General features: G+C 52.8%; 10 protein-coding genes across 10 annotated transcripts; 5 read left to right on the top strand and 5 right to left on the bottom strand.

The window, feature by feature from the left end:
- Nucleotides 1-835: 835 nt before the first annotated feature.
- B0H65DRAFT_338674 (Mob1/phocein) lies at nt 836-2,057 on the top strand. The gene is made up of 3 exons (XM_062823606.1): nt 836-1,196; nt 1,252-1,363; nt 1,418-2,057. Exons 1-3 carry the CDS (start codon nt 929-931, stop codon nt 1,947-1,949), a joined length of 912 nt encoding a protein of 303 aa, XP_062677119.1. The 5' UTR covers nt 836-928; the 3' UTR covers nt 1,950-2,057.
- A 969-nt stretch (nt 2,058-3,026) lies between these two features.
- On the top strand, nt 3,027-4,745 carry B0H65DRAFT_338650 (protein arginine N-methyltransferase 1). Its single transcript, XM_062823605.1, has 4 exons — nt 3,027-3,227; nt 3,291-3,434; nt 3,535-3,866; nt 3,936-4,745. Exons 1-4 carry the CDS (start codon nt 3,142-3,144, stop codon nt 4,412-4,414), a joined length of 1,041 nt encoding a protein of 346 aa, XP_062677118.1. The 5' UTR covers nt 3,027-3,141; the 3' UTR covers nt 4,415-4,745.
- Nucleotides 4,746-6,499: 1,754 nt separating this feature from the next.
- Nucleotides 6,500-7,491, bottom strand: B0H65DRAFT_553279 (uncharacterized protein; the record flags this gene model as incomplete). Its single annotated transcript, XM_062829952.1, has 3 exons — nt 6,500-6,847; nt 6,944-7,251; nt 7,332-7,491. The coding sequence occupies 3 exons, from the start codon at nt 7,489-7,491 to the stop codon at nt 6,500-6,502; spliced, it is 816 nt and encodes a 271-aa protein (XP_062677117.1).
- A 38-nt stretch (nt 7,492-7,529) lies between these two features.
- On the bottom strand, nt 7,530-9,408 carry B0H65DRAFT_338628 (uncharacterized protein). Its single transcript, XM_062823604.1, has 2 exons — nt 8,551-9,408; nt 7,530-8,482 (listed from the first exon to the last, which is right to left on the bottom strand). The coding sequence occupies exons 1-2, from the start codon at nt 9,325-9,327 to the stop codon at nt 7,616-7,618; spliced, it is 1,644 nt and encodes a 547-aa protein (XP_062677116.1). The 5' UTR covers nt 9,328-9,408; the 3' UTR covers nt 7,530-7,615.
- Nucleotides 9,409-10,251: 843 nt separating this feature from the next.
- On the top strand, nt 10,252-12,688 carry B0H65DRAFT_338592 (ERCC4 domain-containing protein). Its single transcript, XM_062823603.1, has one exon. It carries the CDS (start codon nt 10,654-10,656, stop codon nt 12,589-12,591), a length of 1,938 nt encoding a protein of 645 aa, XP_062677115.1. The 5' UTR covers nt 10,252-10,653; the 3' UTR covers nt 12,592-12,688.
- Nucleotides 12,689-13,891, bottom strand: B0H65DRAFT_338591 (riboflavin synthase alpha chain). Its single transcript, XM_062823602.1, has 2 exons — nt 13,621-13,891; nt 12,689-13,543 (listed from the first exon to the last, which is right to left on the bottom strand). Exons 1-2 carry the CDS (start codon nt 13,649-13,651, stop codon nt 12,786-12,788), a joined length of 789 nt encoding a protein of 262 aa, XP_062677114.1. The 5' UTR covers nt 13,652-13,891; the 3' UTR covers nt 12,689-12,785.
- Nucleotides 13,892-15,228: 1,337 nt separating this feature from the next.
- Nucleotides 15,229-16,746, top strand: B0H65DRAFT_512590 (uncharacterized protein; the record flags this gene model as incomplete). Its single annotated transcript, XM_062828585.1, has 1 exon — nt 15,229-16,746. One exon carries the CDS (start codon nt 15,229-15,231, stop codon nt 16,744-16,746), a length of 1,518 nt encoding a protein of 505 aa, XP_062677113.1.
- A 1,785-nt stretch (nt 16,747-18,531) lies between these two features.
- On the bottom strand, nt 18,532-19,430 carry B0H65DRAFT_338551 (uncharacterized protein). The gene is made up of 2 exons (XM_062823601.1): nt 19,035-19,430; nt 18,532-18,934 (listed from the first exon to the last, which is right to left on the bottom strand). Exons 1-2 carry the CDS (start codon nt 19,303-19,305, stop codon nt 18,684-18,686), a joined length of 522 nt encoding a protein of 173 aa, XP_062677112.1. The 5' UTR covers nt 19,306-19,430; the 3' UTR covers nt 18,532-18,683.
- A 1,678-nt stretch (nt 19,431-21,108) lies between these two features.
- B0H65DRAFT_534151 (uncharacterized protein) lies at nt 21,109-22,930 on the top strand. The gene is made up of 3 exons (XM_062828993.1): nt 21,109-21,568; nt 21,657-22,389; nt 22,486-22,930. Exons 1-3 carry the CDS (start codon nt 21,506-21,508, stop codon nt 22,767-22,769), a joined length of 1,080 nt encoding a protein of 359 aa, XP_062677111.1. The 5' UTR covers nt 21,109-21,505; the 3' UTR covers nt 22,770-22,930.
- A 99-nt stretch (nt 22,931-23,029) lies between these two features.
- Nucleotides 23,030-25,023, bottom strand: B0H65DRAFT_480453 (NADPH dehydrogenase). Its single transcript, XM_062827577.1, has one exon. The coding sequence runs from the start codon at nt 24,544-24,546 to the stop codon at nt 23,134-23,136; it is 1,413 nt and encodes a 470-aa protein (XP_062677110.1). The 5' UTR covers nt 24,547-25,023; the 3' UTR covers nt 23,030-23,133.
- Between the last annotated feature and the right edge of the window lie 217 nt (nt 25,024-25,240).

Here is a 25,240-nt window from a genome sequence, read left to right as displayed (position 1 = left end):
TGGGGCCACTGGAGGCGACCTCCAATTCGCTGGCCAGTCGTCACAGCTTCCTCCTTCCCCCTTTTCGTTACAATTTACACAACAAGGACATCATCGAGACTCACGACTCAAGTCCACTTTGCTTCTCCCATAATTGACCCGGCAGAGAAACTCCACCTGGCGACAAGCTGCCCGTCATTTCTCTTGTCCAGCGACCCATCTTCATCACTACCTCTACCACGCAGTCCACGCTAGCGTACTATTTGCTGCTAATTCGAGAGCATCCTCAACGTTCAATTGACTACCTACAATACGCCTGCTACACTACACAACAAGCCCGGCCCTTATTGCTCCGTCGAGCCCCGTCTTCTCAGTCCGACATCCCATCGCTCCTTGTTTCAATCACCAACCAAGTTCCGATCCCGTGTAAGCCGGTATCATGTCGAACCTCTTTTCTGGAATGTAGGTACCCGTTCTTTATATGTCTCTCTGTCATTTCACATGTTCGTTTTGACGGACACTTTCTCTCCACAGTTGGCCTAGTGGGCTTTACTTGTGAGAGGCTGCGATTGGATGGTCATCGCTCATATGTCTCGGTTCTGCTTTCTCATATTGTCAGCCATCTCATGTCATCAAGTTACCGTGATGGGTATGACGGTCCCCTCTTGCACGGTCTTAAGCCGCCTCGAGTCGCATAGTCTTTTCAGGGTCACCCAGACACAACGGCCGGGCAGCACACACAATACATATACTATCATATAGTGTCCTGTCACGACAACACTGCCGTTACCGTTGAACCTTCTTTGTCCTTCTGAATACAAAGCATGTCTTGGATTTGTCGACAGATGCTGACCCAACCAGAAATGCCCGCCTGAGAGGCACGGCAAACAAAACCACGTCAAACAAAACCCCCCAATCACCCCGCCCCACCGACGATGTTCACCATCATATGCCTTCACCCAGCAACCATTCGGTCTCCAGCCAGAGCTCAGCCAACCTGTCATCCAAGCTGCCGCCACTTCCTGCCTCACCCTCACTATCTCAGTCGATCGGTATGATGGGCACTGGTGAAGAGGCACTCAACGCTTATCACCTTCCGAGGCCACTACCACTGTGGCTGAACCCTACTGCCGCGAAGCACATCGTCAAGGGAAACTTCATGACACTTAGCGCTAGGCCTAAGACGGTGGAGCAGGGCGAGTGGATTGCCCATCAAGGTAATTCATCGTGTCAGTGACCGTTACACGTGTGTCTGCTGACATAATCATCTAGTGGTTGAGCATTATCGCAACTTGTGGAACTTTGTCAGAGTTATATACGAAAAGGAAGAGGACGGGAAGTCGATTTGCAACTCGGCTACCTGCCCCAGGATGTCCGCTGGAACGTAAGATGCCCATGTTGAAGCACCTCAAGTACATGTCTGACAGGAACGGCACAGGAACCACTCGTACACGTGGCTAAACAGCCGCTTTGAGCCCATTGAGCTCCCAGCATACGAGTATATCACTCTTATGCAGCGGTGGATTTCGGGCAAGATTGACGATACCAACATCTTCCCCACCGAGGCGTCGGGGGTCTCGTTTGCGCACAACCCTCAGATTACTACGACGGCACTTTTGACGGGTCCTGACGACTGGATCGGCAAGCGCAGCGGATTTCCCAAGGAGTTTTTCAACATTTGCCAGACCATCTTCCTCCAGATGTTCCGCGTCTACGCTCACCTTTACTGGGCCCACTTTACGGAGCCCTTCTATCATTTGAATTTGGAGAAGCAACTCAACAGCTGTTTCAGCCACTTTGTGCTGACGGCTACCGCCCTCGATATGCTCAAGCCGGCCGAGCTTGAGCCAATGCAGCCTTTGATTGATCTCTGGGCCGCCAACGGCACCTTCCCACCGGAATCGAAGGCTTACGAGTACGCCAACCTGAAGGTCGGCACCCGCCTGATGCAGATGGCAGGCCTGGCCTAATGATGGAAGCATCAATACACGGGCATGTAATGAGAAAAGAGGGCATGTCATGACGAGGATTAATAACATGTGGAGTTTCTTGATCTATCCAGGTTTTGTTGGGTTACACTAGAGGATAGATAGTGGCCATGTGTGCATTGAACCGGAGTCAGATATTGCAGCAAGAAAAGCGATATCGGGATGGGGAGACTAATACCAAGAGAAAAGTATTACTTTCTAAAAGGGTTCGCTGAAGAAAATGACTTGTCCTTGCGGGGATGTTGACTCGAGAGGGCAAGGAGGCAGTCTTGGTAAACCTTTGGTCCCTGTACAGAAAGAAGACTGAGAAGAACGTATGTCGTATGAAGTGAAGGCTCCGTCTAGGTACCCTGGATCTAGAGGGCGTTGAGAGCAAACTAAAGAATATGTATCATAGTATACCATCCCCGAGAGTGAACCAACTTCCAAAACCTACTACACTCAACAATAGTAATACTTCACGATATCCAAACGATGTGGTTACACCTGATGTCAACGGTTCTCGATGTCGACATGGGAGCACAGACTAGCGCCAAAGTGGCAAGCACCAGGGGCCAGGGGCCAGTGGAGTGCTCCAAAAAGGGTCCAAAAGGCCCATCAACGGCCAGACTGCCAAGACAGAGCTAGACACGCTAGATCAAAAGGGGACAAGCCTGAAGATTGGACGGCGTCGCGGGGCAAGAGATCGGATAATGCGATAAAGCGGATGCAGTCATGCAGCCCCATGTTCGGGCGCGCTGTCGTGCCAGGCGTGCCTGCCCCTGTGCCTGTCAGTGCCTGTGTCGGACTTGTTGCGGGCAGGCGGGAAAGGACCCCACCACCCAGGAACTGAAGCCGGGCCAGCACAAGAAGTGGGGTATGGATCAGATTTGGCAACCCAATTTCTTACGGCCAGGCAAAAAAGTTGAGGCAAGGCAAGGCCAATCTGGACCCCAATTGCCATTGCGGCAGCACGAAGAAAACTTCACAACCTGGAAGCATCAGGCTCCCCTTCGACCTGCCTCTCCATCCTCCTTCCCACTTTTTATCTCCATCGCTGAGCTGCCCTGCAAATTTTCCAGCTTTGCACTTTCCTCTTCTTTGACTCTTCCTTTCTGTTTTTACACCAATTCATCTTCAATTCTTGTCTGTATTCCCCCATACAACAACAGCAACATCAACAACAACAGTCAAGATGGCGGCCAACGATCAGATGGACATTGAGGTTGCCGAGCAGAAGCTCAAGAGCATGGATCACGCCGAGCAGCACTACTTCAACAGGTACGCTTTTGATTGATGTTATCTAGTAGACAAGACAGAAGCTAACATTACTGCGTCCTCTAGCTACAACCACCATGGCATCCACGAGGAGATGCTGAAGGACGAGGTTAGAACCAAGTCGTACATGCACTCTATCGTCCAGAACAAGCACCTCTTCAAGGACAAGATCGTTCTCGATGTCGGCTGCGGTACTGGTATCCTCTCCATGTATGTCCCCATCTCCTGCGCCACGCAGACCTGCAGCTCTGGCACTCCTGGAATGCGCCAAACACTGCAATCCAATGCTAACCGTTTTCTCTTCTCACAGGTTTGCCGCTAAGGCCGGCGCCAAGCACGTTATCGGTGTTGACATGTCCACCATCATCTTCAAGGCCCGCGAGATCGTCAAGGTCAACGGCCTCTCCGACAAGATCACCCTGATCCAGGGCAAGATGGAGGAGATCGAGCTTCCCTTCCCCAAGGTTGATATCATCATTTCTGAGTGGATGGGTTACTTCCTTCTCTACGAGTCCATGTTGGACACTGTCCTCTATGCTCGTGACCGTTACCTGGCTCCCGGCGGTCTTATCTTCCCCGACAAGGCTACCATCTTCATTGCCGGTATCGAGGACGGTGACTACAAGGATGAGAAGATCGGCTGTATGTGCCCTGCCCCCCTCTTTGTTCTTTGACATTGTGGAAAAACTCGTGCTGACACCGTTTTACCAGTCTGGGATAACGTCTACGGATTCGATTACAGCCCTCTCAAGGAGACTGCTCTCTCCGAGCCCCTTGTCGACACTGTTGACGTCAAGACTGTCGTCACTGACCCCGTCAACATCTTGACTCTCGACCTTTACACTTGCACCACTGCCGATCTGGCTTTCAAGTCCAACTTCGAGCTCGTCGCCAGGCGCGATGACTTCATCCACGCCCTTGTCGCCTGGTTCGACATTGACTTCACCGCCTGCCACAAGCCCATCCGCTTCTCGACCGGCCCCCACACCCAGTACACTCACTGGAAGCAGACCGTCTTCTACCTCAAGGACGTCCTCACCGTCCAGCAGGGTGAGAAGGTTCAGTGCTCGCTCCACAACCGCCCCAACCAGAAGAACAAGCGCGATCTCGATATCACCATCGACTACAAGTTCGAGAACCAAGACCCCACGAGGCAGGCTGAGGGCAGGTGCTTGTACAAGATGTGCTAGTGGATCACGTATTTGATTGAGGATATGCTAGACAAAAGTGTCAAATCGACGAGTCAAATGGACAACGCGAGCTGAGAAGCCGCCCCTTGTCCATGAGAATGTCGAAGAGATGTGGTTGAGCTCACAGTATTCACGAAAGCTTTTGGGGGTATTGGGAATTGCACGGCGTCTTAAAAGAGCAGGGGTTGCTTTTTAACCTGGGTTTTGTGTTTTCATATATTTTGCTTTTTACGAACTCTCTAGCGGGACCAGGGGTTTTCTTAGATATCCAGCAGCGGAAAGGAAGCGCGCGCGGAAGAAAGAAGAGACATACAATACAAGGGAACTCTCTTACTCTGTATACACACAGAGAACATGAGTCAATGCTTAACTGAAGTACGATACTACAACGCGATACGTTAGGCCAGTTGGGTTTGGGTGCGCGACTGCAAAAGCATCCGGAAGAAAAAAAATCAATGGGATGTTTATGATTGATCACGACAAGATACTATGAGATGATGATGAGCTTGAACAGTTGGTGTAATACCCAACGAGGAAAGGGTTGTGACTTAACCTCGACATGTACCAAAACAAGGCATGAGCTTTGGATGTTCAAACGACGTTGGATTAAGCATGCGCACTTGATGTTGAAATAAGCTACCGCAACGTTATACGGCCGACGTCAAAATAAACTTGTTGAGCTTGTTGGTAGTAAGTGCCGATTGAATGAAGAATGCTCCCTGGCTTTGTTGGTGAAGTCAAGGAAGTGGCGGCGGCAAGGGATGAAGACGAACGTCGAAATAAGCTTGTTTGGCTTGTTGGTAGTAAACGCAGGCTGAACCAAGAATGACGGACGTCGAAATAAACTTGCTGAGCTTGTTGGTAGAAAGCGCCCCCGGAACAAACCATGATGGACGTCGAAATAAACTCGTTGTACCTGTTGGTAGTCTTGTTGGTGGTAACCGCCGACTAAACAAAGCTTGACGGATGTCGAAATAACCTTGTTGAGCCTGGTGGTAGAGCTTGTTGGTAGGGCTTGTTGGTAGTTAGCGTTGAGTGAATAAAGGAAGAATGGCTTTGTTTGCTCTGTTGGTGAAGGTAGAGAAGTGGCGGCGGCAAGGGATGAAACAAACAAAGGGATAAGAAGCAGTATTTATCTGGGCGGTTATCTCAATATCTAATTCTGGTATGACCTGCACCGAAGCCTGTTAAGTATCCATCGACACCGGTAGCAACACCAACAAAGCCACTCTTTCTTCTTTCTCTCAGCGCTTGCTAGCAACAAGCTCAATAAGTTTATTTCGACGTCGACTCCCAAGCGGAAAAAGAATGTTCTTCATAATGCTCGGGCAGATGGAAGGTAAACGATCGAGAGCAGTCACTGTGTGCAGAGAGGGGAGGTGTAGAGAGGAGAGGTGTGATTGACTATCTGGTTTACGTACGTTCTACATTATTTGTTTACAGGTTTGTTTGGAGGAACAGGAGGTTCTTGAAAACCCATATGTGGTTCAGCTCCTTTGATGCTCTGCTTTTCTTTGCTTTGCTGCTTTGCTATTGAGAATAGCCTCTTCTTCTTCTTCTTCCATACGAATTTTTTCAACCTTTCCCTTCCTTATCGTCGTTTTGTTTGGTTATATTCAAGTACATCGTATACTACATTATGAGACAACCATACAAGAAGAAGCAAGATGAGCAAACCTGAAGTGGGTATACCTAGAAGTGCCAGGTGAACGAGATGCTAAAAAACCGCTGGCTGAACTTTTGACTCGAAATCGGAAATCATTCCTGTGCTTTTTCTCTCGCTAGGTAGGAAACCAGAATTCCACCGTTCGGCCAAAGATCCGCCTGACTCAAATCCTCTATATCCACGCAAATTCATCACCAATTTTCGCTTTTTTCGCTTTTCGTTTTTCCCAAACCAGGACAGGAGGATAAAAACCAACATCCCTACCAACCAACCAACCAACCACATAATCAACCAACCAACCAGTGAAAGCGCTGTCATGAAGCAAAAGAAAACATAGACCGCTCGCTACTCCGCTAAACTCGCCCTCCCGAAATCAAGAACCAAGGCAAGGAAGGAGACTGACTGGCGCACACACACGATCAACGACGTCCGCCGCGTCCGGGTGGTCCCCGTCCATACCGATAAGGATCCCTCGGATCAAAATGCTTGCCCATGAACATAGGCTGAAAGGGCGGCTCCGACCTCGCCATGCCGTCCCACTCGGGTTCCCGCTCGGGAAGGACATCCTCGGGGGGAGTGTTGGGGAAAGTCTCCTCTGGACCGGCGTTGACTGGTGCCAACAAAATCGGCCGCTGCTGCGGCCCTGTTGTTGTTGTTGTTTCGGTGGGTGGTTTGAGACATCCCGCGCCTTCGTCGTCGCTTGACTTGAGGATTGAGTCGGTGGGTGACTGAGAGCAGGCGGTTGATGATGATGATGAAGAGGAGTCCTAGTCCGTCTTCTTCGTCTTCGTCTTTGTCTTTGTCTTCGTCTCCGATGCAGAAGGTAGGGTCGGTTCTTCCGGTTGGTCTTGGTCATAGTCGACGTAAGTGTGGTTGTCGTCGTCGTCGTCGTCGGAGAAGTAGCTGTTGTTCTTGCCCCACTTAAACGGTGGTTCCCAGGGGAAATCCTCGGCGACGACGCCCAGGCCTTCCCGAGGGTGCGGACGCCGGATGTAAGAGCTAGAACTAGTTCCTTCGGTTGGCACAGTCGCGCTCCGACGGGCTCTGGTGCGCAAGGTTGGGTATCTGTAAGGACCCTCATTACCAACACCATCTCCATCAATGGGGTCGGATACTGTCTCCGACAGCCGCGAGTGACTGGGACGGTTAGGATCATACGTGTGACCGAATTCTTGATTACCGCGGCTGTCAGTACTAGGAGAAGTATCATTATGTTGAGAAAAAGATCTAGAAGACGACAGAGTAGTGAACGGCGCATCAGGATGAGGATGCCAATGAACATCCTCATAAGGCCTCTGCCCGGGAATCGTCCGCCGCCGCTCCCGAAACTCGCGCCTCTCCCGTTCCTCCTCGCGTTTTTCCATCCGCCGCCGCTCCTGCCACTCATTGGCTGTCTCAACACGTTCGCCATTTTCGCCTTGCTTGCCTCGCTTTAAATATGAATCAACATCTTGCCCGCTCCAAGGTACCCACAAACGCCGTATATGATATTCCGCAAAATCACTATCTGAGTTCGTACTAAAACCATACCCGCTCTACTGGCTGTTTCCGCCGAATCGCTCAATAATCTGCGCAACCTGCTTGGCGAGCTCCGTGGCCTCACTGTTGGTGGCCGCCTCGGCGTACACGCGGCAGGCGTTCTCGGTGCCACTGGCGCGGGCAAAGGCGCGGGCATCCTTGTACTTCTTGACGGCGGCGTCGATCTGCTCCTGAGCACCTTCGGGGTGGGAAAGGCGGCGCTCGGCATCGGTAGTCTGGAAGAGATCCTTGTTGCCGACGACGACGCGGACGAGCCTGTTGGGAAGATCGTTGTAGGTCATGGCCCAGTCACGGAGGGACCAGTTCTTGTGCGCCAGGATGACCTCAACGAGGAGCATGTCGGAGATGGCGTCACCGACGGTCTGGTTGATCAGGTCGCTGAGGGCGGCAAGGGTGGTGAGAGCATCTTGCTGGGCGGGAGATTGCGGCTCGGTAGTCTTGAAGGCTCTCAGGGCGTCGGGAGAGAAGAGAACGGTGCCGTGGCCGTTGGCCTCGAAGTAGACACCGATATCGAAGCTCTGGGCGACGTGGTGAAGGTGCTTAACGCCAGTGGGAGTGCACATGACGGGCAGCTTAAGGTGGGAGCGGATGTAGTTGGTGCTGGCGCCGTTGGCATAGGCGGTCTGGACAACACCAATGCGGAGCTCATCCTGCAGACCGGCGCTCTGGACGAGGTCACCGATGAAGGAGGCAGCAAGGGAGGAGATGCGGTCACCGTCGAGCATGAAGAAGCCGGTATCGGGGTCGATCCAGTAGTAGATCAGGCGGTCGGCATCGCCATCGAGAGAGCAAGCCCTTACGCCGGGCTGGGGCGCGGGCTTGGGGGGAGCGCGTTGCTTGGTCTTGACGAAATCGGCACCGGACTAAGAGAAGGAAAACAGAAGTTAGGATCAAAGATCACCATACTCGAATACAGACTTGAGCTACTTACGTCGAGGTTGAGGACCTCGGGGCGCAGAACGTCGTCATTGACGATCTTGACCTCCCAGTTGACCTTGTCCTTGGGAATATGCTTGAGGAACTCGGCGAGCTTGGGACCTCCGACACCGTTGGCGCAATCGACGACCAAAGGGCCGTTGATTCTCCTGCCCTTCAAGGCGCGAACAAAAGCATCGGCCATCTTCTTGTAGTATCCGACTTCGCTGACCTCACCGTAGGAGGTGGGGGTGCCTTCGGTGTTGGTAGCGCGGACCAAGTAGTGCAGCTGAGGGGTAGTCAAGATCTTGTAGTCGACATGCTCGGTTTCTGTAGCGTCCAAAGCGGCGGCAAGGGCGGTGACGAGAGTGTGACCGGACGGTCTCGTATCGCGTCCATAGATCACCTTGGCAGGGGCACTCAAGTCGATCTTGAGCTCGGTCGCAATTTGGTTGTAGTACTGGACAAGGGCTTCGGGGCTAGGAGCATTGACGAGGTTGGTCGCGAGGCGCTCCCAGTCCTGCTCGAGCATCTCGCCCATAGGGTCGACGATCTTGACACCATTGTCGATGGCGGGGTTGTGACTGGCGGTGATCATAACACCGATGGTTTGCGAGTTGAGCTTGCGGCTGCGCAGAGACGCCAGCAAGCCGACGCGGAAGGTGACGCCCTCGAGCAGATCAGCCTTCATGCGGAAGCCCGCAGTGCCGTACTTGTAAAGCTGCCCCTTCTCCAAAGGAACAATGGCATGCTTCTGGGAAGCAGCCAGGATGTGTTCGTCGTGTTGCGCCATGGGTTAGTAGAAGGAGGGGTAGTTGTCTGTTTCTGCTCAGCTGGTCTTGCGATTCGGAGCTGGATTAAGAGAAGAAGAGCAGAAGGGGAGTAGGAGGGGGGTTAGAGCTTTGCAAGAGTCAGCAATGATATACAAGTAGCGGGGTGGGATACGAAGGGCGGTGGAAGGCTGAGGAAGCCGGCCAGATGTAGTATGTGGAAGGGGGGAAACAGAAAGGGGTTAGTTAGCCCGTCAAGTTAAGTTAGGTCTGGATGCAGATACGATGGGGATGTGGAATGCCAATGGGGTGCACGATGGAGATGGATTGGATTGTCTTGCTTGGATTTTGCCGGCTGGCAACGTGAACGAATCCACCGTCCACTCTACCCGTAACCGGGGAGTGGATGTGCAGTAACAAACGCATGAGCTGGTCTCATCCTCTCCATCCATTTTATGTGACAATTCTTTCCATTCTTACCGTTTTGATGAGTTGTACTCTGGGCCGCTGCAAAGGTCTGGCAGGTTCCACAGTTTCACTGAGCTGTTCTGGCTTCTTCACCGCAGCCAGGTGACCGCAACGATTTGTTGAGTGTGTACAGTTCCAAAGGATTCCAACGTGAGCTGAGTTGCCCGATATTAAGAACCAAAGAATGAACCATGAAAGTTTGAAGCCTCGTGTAAGGAAAAAGGAACTCCAAAGTGGGACTGGATGCTTACAAAAAGAATTAATATCGAACGCCACAACCTGAAGAACAAGCGAGCTCTCAGAGCTTTCTGCGGTCTCGAGGCACTGTTTTAAGGTGAGCTGATGAGGGGCTGCAAGGTGACGGATGGGGAAATAGTGGGAGCCGCTAGTGCAAATCACCCCGAGTCCCCACTTGTACGTCATGCACAGCTTCGGTTTGCTAACGCACCCCAGCATTCAAAATTGTTAGTGCATGTTAGCGTCGCCTGAATGGTCCACCGTTCGCCGCCGTTGCTCGGTCAACTTTCTCTCTGTCCCGAAATCAATTAACACGACAGACGCGTTGTCGATCGCAGAGACGCGTCTCACCAGCAACCTTCACTGTTGCCTGTACTTTCGACAAACACATTCTGGATCCGGGGTCGATGATGACTTGCTGAAGCTGCTTTGCTCTTCTTTTGGCGCCTTTTTGGAATCCCGCATTTCTCGCACATTCCTACCATCGTCCATCTTCGAGTCATCATCTTGTTTCATCCCGCTAGAACATTGTTGCTCTTTGTTCTTGGTTTCTTGGGGATTGGTCTTTTCCATACAGTTTCCCTTTGGGGACGTTCATTATTGGAGCATTTTGTTTTATTTCTTCTCAATCTTTGGCCTTCATCATGGCTGACGAGAATTGCGCCAACTCACTGCTTCTCGGCTGGGTCAAGGAGTGGTGGGATACCGCTCGGGAACGCAACACCAAAGGCGCTCCCACCTACAAGAAGGCATACAATTCGCTCAAATCATGCCCACTAACTTTCCAACACCCTTCAGAACTCAAGGTACTCAAAGGTTTTGGCGATGGAATCACCTCAAGACTTACCGACAAGCTAAAACAATACTGCGAGGAGAATGGCCTTCCCATGCCCAAACATCCCAAGAGGAAGCGAACATTGGAGTTAGAAACAGCCCTCGCGGAAGCGGGTGCCGGGCAAGATGAACAACCATCACCTCCCAAGAGAGCCAGGAAAGCCAGACCTTATGTTCCAAAGCTGAACAGCGGCGCATATGCTCTGCTCATGGCTCTTTCAGATCCTGGACCATCGGGCTACATGGACAAGACCGCGCTTATCGCCAAAGCCCAACCTTATTCTGAACACTCCTTCACCGTTCCTTCCATGGCAAACAAATCGTATACGGCTTGGGACTCCATGAAGACCCTCGACGACAAAGAACTTGTCTATATACGTGGTCGACCTACCAAAAAGTACTCGTTGACGGATGAGGGCTGGGAAGTGGTCAAGCGGATGAAGGAAGCACGGAACCTCGTGGATGGAGTAGGTGGGAGCGCAATTACGTCTGGGAACGCCATCGCTAGTGGCAGCGGTACTTCGAATGCCAACCGCAGTGAGAATGTCAACCCTAATCGCCCAGACAGCGGAGTCAAGAGGGAAAGTCGATATACGCCACTTGACTTGAAGCCGTTTGTCTCGGCTACAACAACCCAGGAAAGACCACCACAGCCAAAACCTCGCACGGCAATCTCAGAATCTTATGTCCTCATCGATAGTGACGACGAAGACTTCAAGTATGATGAAGAGGACCGGAAACCAATTATCCGGGAGACGACAAACCACGAGTACATCGACCTAGTAGCAGACGGCGATTCCGTACCTGACGAGTCCAGTCTCCCCCACTTTGTGCCCATCAGACTAGCCCCCGGCTCCTTCACGGTCGAACTAGTCCTCGACACCCGCGAAGTCCAAGCCAAGAACAACCGGGACCACATCCAGGAAGAGCTCTCCAAGCTCGGGGTCCGGCCCATCATGCGGAGTCTCGAGCTCGGTGACGTCCTCTGGATAGCCAAGTGCAAGCAGCCGGGCTGGCTTAACAGGCTAGGCGCCGAAGGTGACGAGGTAGTCCTGGATTACATCGTTGAGCGCAAACGCCTTGATGACCTTATTGGGAGTATCAAGGACGGTCGCTTCCGCGAGCAGAAATACCGGCTGAGGCGGTCCGGCATGAAGAACGTCATCTACGTCATCGAGAACTTCAACATCGACCAGGACAACCGGACCAAGTACCAGGACGCGATGGACACGGCCATGGCGTCGATCCAGGTCGTCAACGGCTACTTTCTGAAGAAGACGGACGCGATTGCCGAGTCGATCAAGTACTTGGCGGCGGTGACGTATATGCTGAAGGAGATATACGAGAGCAAGCCCTTGTTCGTCATTCCGACCAATGTTCTGACGGCCAAGAATTACTTGCCGCTCGTGAAGCACCTGAGGGAGAAAGAGCCATCCAAGGGCTACTATATCAGCTACCCGGCGTTTGCATCGCTGGTTTCCAAGTCGGAGATGATGACGCTGAGGGATGTGTTCCTCAAGATGTTGATGTGTATCCGGAGGCTGTCGGGAGAGAAGGCGATTGAGATCCAGAAGGTGTGGAAGACGCCGTATCAGCTTGTCAAGGCGTTTGAGGAGTGTGGGACTGATGAGAACGGGAAAAAGAAACAGAGGGCTTTGGTGGCGAGTATGCTTTCGCGCCTTGTTGATCGGAGGAGTGTTGATAAGGGATTGAGTGAGAAGATTGCTGACGTCTGGGGTTTCTTGTAATACTCGTTCAGGACTAGAAGAGGCCGAGGAGCCTTGTTGGAGTAGATGTCTTGTATATGAAAGCCTGGGCACGACCAGAATACATGTTACGAATTGTATCATAATCATCTTCGTAAGCCTTCATTAATGATACGGCGAAAACCTCGCTCATTCGGTCCAACACTCGCTCACCCTCACTCTCGCCAATCAATCCCTCAAGAAAACCCCTGCTTAACAATCCCCTCCACAATCTTCTCCAACAACCCCCTCCCCTTCCTCGCGCCCTCCTGCCCCTCCCCCTCCGCTCCCTCAGAAGCAGACCCCAACAACCCCTCCAAATACCCCCTCAAGCTCTTCTCCACATACTTGGCCGTCATATCCACCTCCACATTCACCGTCTCGCCCACCTTCTTCCCCGCCACCACCACCCTTTCCTGGGTATACGCAATCAACATGACCTCCCACCACCCCCCGCCCTCTTTCTCGTCGCCATCATCAACAGCCGTAACCGTCAAACTGGTGCCATCCAGCGCAATAAACCCCTTATAAACCACGTACCGCAACACCTCTTTATTCTTCGGTCTGAATCTAAACGTCAACGCCTCCCCGTCGGGCGTGATCTTGATGATCTCCGCCACCGTGTCGACATGGCCCTGCACAAAGTGGCCGCCCATGCGGGTGTCGGCGCGCACGGCCCGCTCCAGGTTCACGCGTGATCCCGGGCGAAGGGAGCCGAGGTTGGTGAGCCGGAGGGTCTCGGGGGCGATGCCGACGGTGAAGGAGGCGGCGGGGGTGAGGGTGAAGGAGGTCACGGTGAGGCAGACGCCGTTGACGGCGATGGAGTCGCCTAGGTGGCAGTCGGAGAGCAAGGAGGAGGAGGAGGTGGAGGTGGAGGTGGAGGTGGAGGGGAGGGTGATGGTGAGGGTTGTGCCGTTTTTGGAGAGGGGGTCGTTGGGGGTGTAGGTTGTCACCTCTGTTTGTTTTGGGATGGGGGGGGTTAGTGAGAGGTAATGGGGAAAGGGGGAGGGGGATGGGGGAGGGGGAACGGACCTCCGATTTCTTCGACTATGCCGGTGAACATGTTGACGGTTTTCTGGGGGTTATGATAGTTGAAGTTGTTTGTGGCTTGAGCTTGGCTTTGAATTGGGATATCGAGTGAGGTGAGTTGATGAGATGAGTCGGAGGTTGTGGTGTGTGATGCGTGAGAATGCGCCGTGCCCGTTACGCGGGGTTATCGATGACAGATGATGTGACGGACCCCCTCCGCGGATGGACCGGCCTCGGCACTGCTAGCGGCCAATAGTGGAGCTTGCTGTGCGGGCTTATTGCAGCTAAGCCGGAGCCGAGGCCGGAGGAAGTGATGACGGACACGGAGATGCAATACATTGTAAACCCTTCTTAGTTTGCAGGCTTCCTGGTATCATTCCGACAACTTCCCGGTGCCAAACGTTGCGAGAAACAGAACAACATGCTTTCCAAGGATTGGCCAAGGGTATTCTTCTATCCTTCGTGTCAGGGTTATGTATGGGAGGGTGTCCAGGGTTGTGTAGAGGCGAGCTGATCACCTAAAATTCCCCTGAAGTGGAAGACCCCGACAATGGCCCCGAGTTCCAGAAACATGCCGTCCTTCCTCGCCGTGTTCGACAGCAACAACTTCCATCACTTCTCAAACACACAGACTCCGGCTTTCCAAATACGGCTTTTACGTTTCAAGATAAACATACGACCCCGATCTGAACAGCCATGCCGGTCGGGTCCGCCACCCAATAAAAAGCATGGATGCCACTACCGATCCGAAATTGCAGCCGCGTAACCCCGTTCTACCCCCACACCCAAATTGAACCGCTTTGCATGTGCCGCAACGTGCGGCCGCGTAACCCCGTCTGCCCGTTCTACCGGCTTCGCTACAGTTTTATACGAGGTTTGAAACAGATCGGCCAGGAGAAAACAGCGACTTGGCTGCCGGAACCAAGCTCGGAACCAAGCTTTGGGCGGCTTGGGGCCCCTGGAAAGCTTTGGGCTTTTGCCAATCTCCCCACAATAACACACATCGATCTGCATTTCAAACTTTCAGGTGACAAGTCATCAGATGCACCCTTTGAAGAAGAAAGGATGGCAAGAATAGCACATACAACGCCAGAATATGACAAAGGGGCGTCTTTGCCGAGATGAAGCTTGATCGGAATCGCAACGCTTGTTGTCAGAAAGTTCTGATGTCGTTCGATGGAACAGGTGCTGCACCTTCTCTAGGTCTCGATTCCATGATATGCGTCCTTATCGGCAACGGTCCTTGGTTGCAGGGCGACCAACCAGGGAATGATACCCTTTCAGCTGCTGGTACATGTGTTGAAAGGGGCCGCCAGGAACCGGGCAACCACCAAGGTAAAACCCATGTGTGGGGGAGGATACCCGTTGCCTGGGGTCACCTAGTTAGTTGGAGATCGTCAGGGTGTAAAGCTTCCACGTATGGAACTTCGACGTCACTCTCGTCTGTGCTCTTTCCTTCTCTCTTCGTTTGTTCATGATTCCTTCGTTCAAATCTCTCCATCTCAACTCTCACCTCACTCCAACCAAAGCCTGGTAGCGAAACCCTTTCTCCTCATTCATTCTTCACATTCGTTTCTTTACCATTACCGGGCACTACCAAACTACCGCACCATGCTCCTCCAACCCATCACCAACCCCGGCAAATGTGCCCGATCTCTCGCCGTCCTCCTCAGCATATGGGCCTTCATCTACCTCTTCTCCCCCTTCAACCTCCGCCTCGACAAAAACGAAATCAGCTACAACGACGAAGCAATCTGGGGCAACCGGCACGACATCTGCCGCGCCTACGGGTGGAAACCCTACCAACCCCGCCAATCCTCGGACCCTCCCCGCAAGCTCTACGACTTGGTCCTCGTCACCACAGAACTCGATCTCCTAGAAGTCCGCTTCAACACCACCTGGGACGCAGTAGACTACTACGTTCTTGTGGAGAGTGCCAAGACTTTTACGGGGCGAAACAAACCTCTGCTGCTCAAACAGGCTCTGGATGAAACCCCTTCCCGGTTTGAGACGTATAAATCCAAGATTATCTACCACCAGGTCCAATACCCCGAGGATTTCAGCCCACCGCCCACGCCGCCGAGAGGATCCGGCTCTGGATCTGGATCAGCATCAGTATCACCATGGGAAGACTTCCACCTAAACGCCATGTTCGATCAAGTCTTTCCCCTACTCGAAGCCGAAACTAAATCCCCCATGACCAACCCCAATGTGAACTCGGACCTTCAATCCAGTTACCCCCTCTCTTTATCAAATTCCTCCTCCTCCTCCTCCAAATCCTCCTCCCCACGGCGTCCCCACACCAACGACATCCTCCTCCTCTCCCTCGCCCCGGAGATCCCCCGCCCGCACATCCTCGGTCTCCTCCGCGAATGCTTCTTCCCCGAGCGCTTAACTCTCTCCTCCAAAATGCATTACTACTCGTTCCAATTCGTCCGTCGCCCGTCGTGGTTTTCTCGCACTCAAGATTACGGCCCGGGGTATATAGATCGAGAGTCTCGAGAAGTGGAGTGGTCACATCCGCAGGCCACCGTTTATCGGGGGACAGGGACAAGAGGAAAAACGGTGAAGATGGGGGGCTCGGCGGGGTTGAGGTATGGTTCTCGTTCTGGTGTTATTGCCGGGATTGGAGGTGGGAAGTGGTGGAACGGGTGGATGGGAAAGGGAACCTGGGCTGAGAACTGGTTGGCCAGATGGGAAGGGAGAGAAACTTTGCGAAGCGCAAGTTGGACTTGTGAAGCCTGTTTCCCCACCCTCGCACAATTCCTCCTTAAAGACGACGAGGTATACGGACCCGGTCATCGCCTCGACTCGCTTACGAACAGCGACACGGAGAAAGAGAGGATAGTCCGCTACGTGCGCGAGGGAAAAGATCTGTGGTCTGATCTCCATGAGCGTGAGGAGGGGGGAAAGTGGGTGTTTGAGGAGGTGGTTAATAACACGGACGTTCCTAGTTTGTTGCTTGGATCGGAAGGCAAGGAGGGGCGGAGGTTGGGGTTTTTGATGGAGAGGGGAGGGAGGAGTGGTGGGTTTAGGGACTATAAGGTGCCGAGGGTGGGGGTGGTGGAAGATACAGAAAACGTGAAAGAAGGGGAGGAGAGGGTGGTGGCGATCGGGAAGCAGGGATGATGATTTTGATGTTTTCCAGATGGGAAAAGGGGGTTGGTTGGTATTAAATACGGGATGATGGGATGATGGGATGAAGGTCAGATGTGTGTGTGTGATGTTGCGAATTGTTCGCAGTGATGGATGGGTGCGGTACCAGCCAGTACAGCCGTGATGATCGTGATTGGTGGTATCGACGATCGGACTGATACGAAGCTCTAGAAGGAGAAAGACAGAATTGGCAGATGGCTGACATGAATGGGCTGGCATGAAGGATTTCATTGGGATGGCGTCTGCATAGATGGGTCTGAAAGGATGGTATCGGGTATGGATTTTGGGTCTCGGGATTGGCGTTACGGTACGTGGTCGGGCTACATGTTACTACTGGGGTTTATTTGTCTTTAGATCTTTGCTACAACATACTCTGTTTACTTCTACGAGTGTCAATGACCTATTCAACATGTTGAGAAGGGCACCATTCAGTAAGACACTAAGTAGATGAGGCGGTACCTTCAGGTGAGTCTACTGTGTATGTTTTGGAAGGACCATTGCCTTGAAATTGCAGGGTCAGTTGGATGACAGTCGGACCGCTTTCAATTGGTCAATTTCAACGTGGCACACAAGGCAAGTCAAAGCAAGTAAGGGGTTATTACTTGCCTTGCCTTGTCAAAAGAATGCTTTACTTAAACCTGTTACTTGCCTTGCCTTGTTTACTTGCATTGAACCGGTAATTTCTAAAACATCCTCTCAACGCAGCAGCAAACTGTCACGGAATATGAACTTTTAGTCAGATAGACGTTAATGAGAGCGATACGACACCTAACGCTAGTATTCACACCCGTATTTCTTTTAACCCAAACGTACACTAAATATATATAATAAGTATATTTAGGAGGGAAAAAAAAAGGAGGGTATAAAACATAATAAGTAAATAAGGCAAGCAAACCCCCTTACTTGCCTTGCCTTGCTATTACTTGCCTTGTGTGCTACTCTGGTCAATTCCCTTTCCATTCACCACTCACCCCTTTTCCATGCATTCACTACTGTTAAGTGACACAGGGCGCGAGCAGACTCAATCGGCCCTGACACACAGTTCAGTCACTCATTCATGAAATATTACAATCGTTATGATAAGTACCGTAACAAAACTGGTCAAACTCGTATATCCGTTCTGTGCTTCTAAGGTTTAGTCATGTTCATATGTACAACTACATGCATGTATGGGTGCGCCAAAACAATACAATGAATCATTCGGAGTCAACAAATGGACTTCTACATGTTTTGCTGCATTTTCCCGAGCAGTTTACAGCATCTGCGAACGTGTTTCAAGCTGTCCTATTCCAGGGCAGCGTGGTAGAAACAGATATACGAGTTTGACAAGTTTAAGGGGTAGATAGATGTTGGGTGCAAAAAATTAGACAATAGTATATAATTCAGCTATCCTTGATGTCTATCCTGTTCATATCCTCGACGGACGACGACAAGAATTAGAACCATCAAAATGTCATGTCATAGTGTAATCAACCCCTGCCTGCAATGGGTTATTTGCCCGTCCTCGCTGCTCAGTTTCTCATTCGACAAGACCAAGATCAGACATCTCAAACCCCGTCTTCTTGGGGGGGAAAATGAGTATGATCTCCATCATGACGTAACCTGAGCGGGACTTCTGCGTGCAATGGGTATCGGCTTTGAGAAGTGAAAAGTTGGAATTAGGTTGTTGTTGTTTGGTACACAGGTAGGTATCCTTGGGTATCGTCGGAGTCGGAGTCGGAGTTCGGAGTCGGAGGCGGAGGCGTCGATTCGCTTGCTGCTGCTCAGTGTACTGTCGTGATTTGATTTGTTTGTGTTTGATGCTCATTCCCCATTTCTCCATACTCGTTTACTTTCGTTCATCCATCCCTGATCGGTAACGTACAGCCCGTTCCGCAGTTTTTTTTTTTTTCCTCCAGTGATTCCCAGACTTAGAGAATGGCAAAAGCAACGGCAATGCCGGCGCCGAGACCGATCTGGGCAGAGCGGCCGGCACCGGCAGTTACGACAGGGGGAGTGGCACCAGTCGACGAGGCAGCGGGCACCTCGGAAGCGGTGGGGACAGTTTCGATTGTTGTCGGGGCAGGCTGGGCAGGAACGGTTCCGATGACAGTGCCTGTAGGAGCCACGACAGTACCGGAGACGGTCTGAGGTGAGTTGGCGGGGAGAGCACAGGCGCAGACTAGAGATACATGGTTAGCACATTATGCTATAGGTCATATTACCAGGGGCTTGGTTCATATGAGAAAATCAACATGAGCAGTCATGAACATTTCACTTACCCTCAGCAGCACCGTCGATGACGTTCTGGAACTGAGATGGCTCGCAGGAGTCGCGAACGCAGGACTCAATAGCAGCGAAGAAAGAAGCTTGCTTCTCGCATTGGCAAGCAAAGTCGAAGCCATCACAGCCGATAGAGGGAGCGTTGTCGATGAAGCATGTCTGGGCGCAGGAAGGGATGACCTTGACAGCAACGGCGGTGCAGCCGGAGAGCTGAGCGTTCACTCCGGCGAGGAAGAGGGCCCCAGCAACAGGAATCGTTGAGAACTTCATGGTGGATAGTAGCGAGCGACTGTGGTCGAACCTATGTGTGAAGTGGTATGATCCGTTGGAGGGTGCTGAGGAAAAGGGTGAGTGAGTGAGAGAACAAGGCGAAGGACGGGGAGAACCAGAGTAAAAGCTGGAGAGCGTGGTAGGATAGAGTCAACTCCGGGGTGGAGAACCGGGAGACTATCATGACCCAGAATTGGTAAGGGTTGCGGAAAAGCTTGAGGAGCACCTTGCACGAGCAGGGTCTTTTCACATGGGGAGGTGTCCATCTCGGCGGATATTTGGGCAGGTCCTTTGTGATATCTCGGTCTCCTTGCTGCTCTGGGAATGGCGACGGTGGGGGATTCGCCTGGGGAGAGAATCTTTACCTCACGCGCTCTACATAGTAGTATGCCTGAGCAGGAAGGATGTGGGTGAACATTGCATTGCAATTTCGCAAATTTGAAGCTGTCAACCTATCAGCATCCGGCTTTTACACGGAGCGGACTACTGTCGTGGTTGACGTTGAAGGATGATGATAGCTCCGGGCGCTTCCTTGATGGCATCGTGTTCGCAGCCAGCAAGCTACCACTCCACGAGTGTGTTTCCTGACGCTTCCTCTCGAGCAACTCGAGATTCGAGATCACTCTCGTAGGCTAGACTCGGCAATCAAGAATTAAACTCGTGTTGAGGGCGACCTCAGATCGACGCATCTCATACCCGATTCTGACTAGGTGATAGCCAAGAGATGCAGTCGGTCGTCCCCCGCAGTTGCATGTGGACCTCCAAACTTGTTCCTGAGGTTCCTGAGCCACAGCAACGACGATTGGCTGGTTGTCGCCTCGCCGAGGCAGCTTGCGGGCGATTTCTCTTTTGGCATATGATCCGGTGCCGTCCCAATCTGTTCTGAACAACTTGTATTTGTTGACCTTTGCACCACCAACATGTCTTGATGTCGTTTTCGTTTGCAGACACCGGGCTTGACTGGGCTGACTCGAGGACTAAGCGACCTTGGCAAGACGAAGTCGAAATGACTTTCAAAGCGGAGATATCGTCGACAGACTCCACGACTTCAACGGACGGGGTGGCCCGGTCTTAGTCTTACCCCGGATTTCCCCCGCAAAACCGGAGATTGGATGGGGCCTCTCAGATCCGTCATCTCCGCCCGTCTCGGGGATCTCTGGAAGAAAACACTATGTTTGTGTTTTATAGCTTGGAGCGCTCGATTCAGCGGTTGATGTGTTCGCGACTGTGGAGTGACGAACTGACGGCCAACCACGAAGCCGGCTCTGACGTCAGCTTTCACCCCGGCAGCCATCGTTGGTTTAGGGTTGGGACTATGCTTAAAACAATTAGGAAAACTGCTGTTGGTGGCGGACCGCAAATTGATGGGAGGAAAGACGTTGATATTGAGTTGTTTGTTAAGAAGTCTATTGGTTGTTGGTTGTTGGATGCCGAACGGGTGGATGCGACCCGTACCTAGAACAGACCGCTGCCAAGCCGGCGTCTGGCAGTCACGCCCGCAGCCGGCAACGGTGCCTTCCTTCGGTCGTAACAAGACCGTTGAGACGGGCTAGCAAAGAAAGGGAAGGAGCGATCCGGCCGGTCAGTGACTCAACCGGCCCGGTTCCGAACTAAGCTTAAAGTCTCCGTCGGCGATCAACTTCACCCGGCTGCCTAGCCAAGACGGCCCGGGTCGTACAAGAAATAAGCATAAGCTAACCACAACACAGCGGATAAGAATCTTGTTTTCTGTACAACACCGAACGGCCAAGATGCAGTGAACAGACAAGACACTCGGACCGGCTTTGTGCATCTCAGCTTGCACTGTGCCATTCAACTGGACGATTGAACCGCTTTGTAGCGCCATGTCACCCAAGCGATGGAATGCAATGCTGAGGTGTGATTCGATTGTTCCCCTCATCTGAATCCCGAACTCCGTCCTGTCAGTCTGTCACTTTGTCAATCCGTTTTAGGGAAGTCGGCTCCCCCGCACATGAAGCGCTGGTGATGCTATGCTCTCCACTTACCTGATCTATTGATGATAGTTCGATGCCTTTTTCCCAGCAGTTCGTCCAAGTCACTTATAATTCATTGATCGTACCCTTCCTGCAATATCGCTTCACTTACATAGTTTTCCATCTCCGACTGTGCTGACGACCATAACCTCCCCCCCGTCCCGTCCCCCACTTCCGCGACATAACCACCACCACCATCAACAACCATGGGCTCTAACAACGCCTACGGTGGCGAAGAAGAGATCAATGTCTTGATCACCGGCTTCGGTGTAAGTCATCAATCAAATCAACCACCTCTCGCTTCACCTATTAATAACCCAACTAACCACCACCACCACCACGCACCACAACCAACAGCCCTTCAAACAAGAATACCCCCTCAACCCCTCCTGGGAAATCGCCTCCCGCCTGCCCGCCGTCCTCCCTCCCCTGCGCGCCAAACAACCCTCCACCCAAAAACCGCCCTTGATCCCTCGCGTCAACCTGCACGTCCACCCGGAACCGATCCACGTCTCGTACAAAACCGTCCGCGAACTCGTCCCCAAGCTTTGGGCGCCTAATTTCGCCGACTCCTCTTCTACCTCCTCATCCTCATCCAACCCCCTGCCGCCCACGCCCACGCCCACGGCCGCCGAAGCAACAACATCCTCGGAAGCCCCCTTCTCCGAACAAGACGCCGCCGCCGCCGCCGCAAATGAGGAACCCGAAAAAAAACCCAAATACGACTTCGCCATCCACATCGGCATGGCCGGCCCGCAACCCCGCTGGGCAATCGAGCGCCTCGCGCACCGCGACGGGTACGCCTTGCGGGACGTAGACGGCGAGTTTTTGCGAGATAGGGAGAACCAGCTGCGGGACGGGGACGATTGGGTGTGGAAGGGGTGTCCGGCGGAACTGCGGACGGATCTGGATTTGGATGTGATTTTGGAAAAGTGGAGGGGATATTGTGCGCCGCCTGGTGGGCTTGTTGTGGCTTCTGGATCTGGATCTGGATCCGAAGGTGGTGTAGAGGAGGGTCACGGTGGGAAGGATGGTGGGAAGGATGGGAAGGATGGTGGGGAGGGTGGTAAGAAAGAGGGAGGAGGGAAAGGTGGGAAGGACAGGGACGGTGGAAAAGGTGGGAAGGGTGGGTTTGGGGGTAGAGATGGGAATGGTAATGGCAATGGAGGGGGCAATGCTGCGGGAGCAAAGTTATGGTATGGAAATGACATCAAGGGGGGGGCCAAGGGAGAAAAGTTGGTGATCAGTGAAGATCCGGGGAGGTATCTTTGCGATTTCATTTACTATAGCAGCTTGGCCGAGTTGCATAAGCGCAAGGCGGAGAAGAGGGTGGTGTTCTTGCATGTGCCGTGCAAGTTGGGTAAGGACGGGGAGTATGTGAGGATTGGACAGGAGCTGATGTTGGGGTTGGTGAGGAGTGTGGTGGAGTGGTTGGTTGATGAGAAGAAGAGGAAGGGGGATTTGAGGTGATACCTCCAAGTGATGATAGGAGACAGGGGTGAGGTATTACCGGTGGCTTGATATTTTGAAGACTGCGAAAGGGAGATGGTGCGATACACAGCGTTCATGGATGATGATTTACGAGATACATATACGAATCAGACGATTATATACCTTCCGCTTATTTACTGATCTCCTTTCCATTTTTGCACCCAAAGTGGTCTCAAGTCCCATTTAACCTAGCGGCAAAGGTGCTTCCAGAGATTACTTCACGATGTTGAAACAACTGGATCTAAAATGCTTCATATAAAGTGGTATCTATGTCTAGCGCTCTTTCTAAACTCTATCCAAAGCTGAAAACGTCACCCCTTTCTATTCCCTTTTGACTTTCCATCTAAGGGACGGTAGTCAACTTCTTGGTCCTCTTGCTAAGGGGACCACGGAGGTATTGTACGGGAGCCTTGACATCAACACCCAACTCATCCGCAACAGTGAGGACGAACTCGGGCTCCTTCAAGAACTGCCTGGCAACAAGGACCATATCGGCCCTGGTCTTGGCGCCGTTCTCGCGCGTGATGGTAACCTTTCCATCGGCCTTCTCCTGGACGGTCTCCTTGGCGATCTCGGCAGAGGTGACCAAGCCGACGGCGCCGACGAGCAGCTTCTTGCCGGCCGCATGCACGGCCGCGCGGATCTCCTCGGCCATGTCGATCTGGTAGTAGGTGTGGACGTTGATCTTCTGGTCCTTGTTGTTGCCGCCCGAGGAGACGTCGAGGAGGTCGACGCCGAGGTCGGGGAGGATCTTGGCGAGCTCGATGGTCTGCTGGAGATCCCACGAGGGCTGGCCGGTGTACTCCATCCACTCGGTGGCGGAGACACGGACGAACAGGGGCATGTCCTTGGGGATGACGGAGCGGATGGCCTTGGTGATCTCGACGAGGATGCGGGTGCGGTTCTCGAAGGAGCCACCGTACTGGTCGGTACGCTGGTTAGAGATAGGGCTCAAGAACTCGGAAATGAGGTATCCGTGAGCGGCGTGGATCTCAATGAGATCGAAGCCAGCCTTAAGGGCGCGCTGGGCAGCGGCCTTCCAGGCCTCGACGAGCTCCTGGATCTGCTCGACGGTCATCTCCTTGGGCTGGGGGAAGGTCTCCTCGTTGTAGCAGATGGCGCTAGGGGCCCAGACGTTCTCGGGCCAGCCACCCTCCTCGGGGCCGGCAAGCTCGCTCTTGCCCCTCTGGTAGTGCCAGGGCGCCTTGGTGCTAGCCTTGCGGCCGGCGTGGGCCAGCTGGATACCGGCCTTCTGGCCCTGGGTGTGGATGTAGTCGACGATGCGCTTGAGGGGCGCAATCTGGGAGTCCTGCCAGAGACCAGAGCACTCGGGGGTGATACGGCCGTTGGGAAGGACACCGGTGGCCTCGAAGATGGTGAGGGGAACACCGCGGAGGGCGAAGGAGCCAAGGTGGACCATGTGCCAGTCGGTCATGTGGCCATCGTCGGCAGAGTAGGTGCACATGGGCGCAACGGCGAAGCGGTTCTGAAGCTCAACACCACGGATCTTGAGAGGGGTGAAGAGGGTGGGAACCTCGCCGGGAGTGGAATCGAGGGGGGTGCCGGCGGCGGGGACCTGGGCCGGGGTGTAGAAGGCAGCACCCGGGGCCGCAGGGGAGGCGGTCTTCTTCTGCTGAATGGCGTCGACGGTCATTTTGGTGATGATGTTGTTGGTGTTGAGGTATACAGATGGATAGACTGATGGAAAATAGGAACGGGAAAGGGCAATGAGGGAAGAAGGGCGTTTATAAGACATTTATATTCCCCGTTCTGGGAGGCCAAAAGCCATATGAAAACGCATCGTTATTGCCGTCAAGGTGATAATGGAGCACTGAGTGGGGACCTCACCGTGTTGATTACAAACCACCCTTCAACGACTATCATCGGTTTCCCCTTGCCCAGCAGCGGTATCCCTTGAGATCTCGAAATGCCCGTTTCATCCCTCAAAGAAAAAAGTTCTTGTCGAATGCGCGTTGATGATGGCGCAATTTCCATTGGCCAATTCCTTTCTGCGGCTCACCGCATGCTGGGCAGTTGAAGATTCGCCCCCGCTGAATCATCAATTGGTGTTGAGTGAGAGACGGTTATGGAAATCTTCAGACGGTCTTCGATCGCAAATGTGGGGTTGACACCTTTGTCCCAAGAACGGTAGCAAGCAAGGGAGAATGGGATGAATAATTCCCGAGATTCCCCGTGGTAGTCAAGCGGACGGTTACTCGTCAGGTCTTCAAACCCGACTGTCTGACTAGTGGTTTTACATTGATTCGTATACGACCATTGATTCGTACCGCGGGAGCGACTTTCACTGGCTAGCAAAAGCCCTTGGCGCCAAAGTTGTCCACGCTAAGCTGGTTAGCGGGCGTATCTGCATATCTACCTGGCTTAGCTGCATTCTACCCCTCCGAGCTGAATATCCAATGCATGCAAGCCATATAACGTCTCGGTACAGG

Source organism: Neurospora tetraspora (genome assembly GCF_033439725.1).
Source record: "Neurospora tetraspora strain CBS 560.94 chromosome Unknown B0H65scaffold_9, whole genome shotgun sequence".
NCBI classification, from domain to species: Eukaryota; Fungi; Ascomycota; class Sordariomycetes; order Sordariales; family Sordariaceae; genus Neurospora; species Neurospora tetraspora.
The sequence above is the reverse complement of the archived record's forward strand: the minus strand, read 5'-3'. Positions and strand labels throughout refer to the sequence as shown.

Bases quoted from the DNA above. Each gene is read 5' to 3' on its own strand.
- B0H65DRAFT_338674 (XM_062823606.1), top strand. From the start codon at position 929: ATGCCTTCACCCAGCAACCATTCGGTCTCCAGCCAGAGCTCAGCCAAC. The intron at 1,197-1,251 runs GTAATTCATCGT...ATAATCATCTAG, and splicing joins CGAGTGGATTGCCCATCAAG to TGGTTGAGCATTATCGCAAC. The intron at 1,364-1,417 runs GTAAGATGCCCA...GGAACGGCACAG, and splicing joins CCCAGGATGTCCGCTGGAAC to GAACCACTCGTACACGTGGC.
- B0H65DRAFT_338650 (XM_062823605.1), top strand. From the start codon at position 3,142: ATGGCGGCCAACGATCAGATGGACATTGAGGTTGCCGAGCAGAAGCTC. The intron at 3,228-3,290 runs GTACGCTTTTGA...TGCGTCCTCTAG, and splicing joins GAGCAGCACTACTTCAACAG to CTACAACCACCATGGCATCC. The intron at 3,435-3,534 runs GTATGTCCCCAT...CTCTTCTCACAG, and splicing joins GGTACTGGTATCCTCTCCAT to GTTTGCCGCTAAGGCCGGCG.
- B0H65DRAFT_338628 (XM_062823604.1), bottom strand. From the start codon at position 9,327: ATGGCGCAACACGACGAACACATCCTGGCTGCTTCCCAGAAGCATGCC. The intron at 8,483-8,550 runs GTAAGTAGCTCA...TCCTTCTCTTAG, and splicing joins CCGAGGTCCTCAACCTCGAC to TCCGGTGCCGATTTCGTCAA.
- B0H65DRAFT_338592 (XM_062823603.1), top strand. From the start codon at position 10,654: ATGGCTGACGAGAATTGCGCCAACTCACTGCTTCTCGGCTGGGTCAAG.
- B0H65DRAFT_338591 (XM_062823602.1), bottom strand. From the start codon at position 13,651: ATGTTCACCGGCATAGTCGAAGAAATCGGAG. The intron at 13,544-13,620 runs GTCCGTTCCCCC...CAAAACAAACAG, and splicing joins CATAGTCGAAGAAATCGGAG to AGGTGACAACCTACACCCCC.
- B0H65DRAFT_338551 (XM_062823601.1), bottom strand. From the start codon at position 19,305: ATGAAGTTCTCAACGATTCCTGTTGCTGGGGCCCTCTTCCTCGCCGGA. The intron at 18,935-19,034 runs GTAAGTGAAATG...ATGTATCTCTAG, and splicing joins CATCGACGGTGCTGCTGAGG to TCTGCGCCTGTGCTCTCCCC.
- B0H65DRAFT_534151 (XM_062828993.1), top strand. From the start codon at position 21,506: ATGGGCTCTAACAACGCCTACGGTGGCGAAGAAGAGATCAATGTCTTG. The intron at 21,569-21,656 runs GTAAGTCATCAA...CACAACCAACAG, and splicing joins TCTTGATCACCGGCTTCGGT to CCCTTCAAACAAGAATACCC. The intron at 22,390-22,485 runs GTGGGAAGGACA...ATGCTGCGGGAG, and splicing joins GAAAGAGGGAGGAGGGAAAG to CAAAGTTATGGTATGGAAAT.
- B0H65DRAFT_480453 (XM_062827577.1), bottom strand. From the start codon at position 24,546: ATGTCTTATAAACGCCCTTCTTCCCTCATTGCCCTTTCCCGTTCCTAT.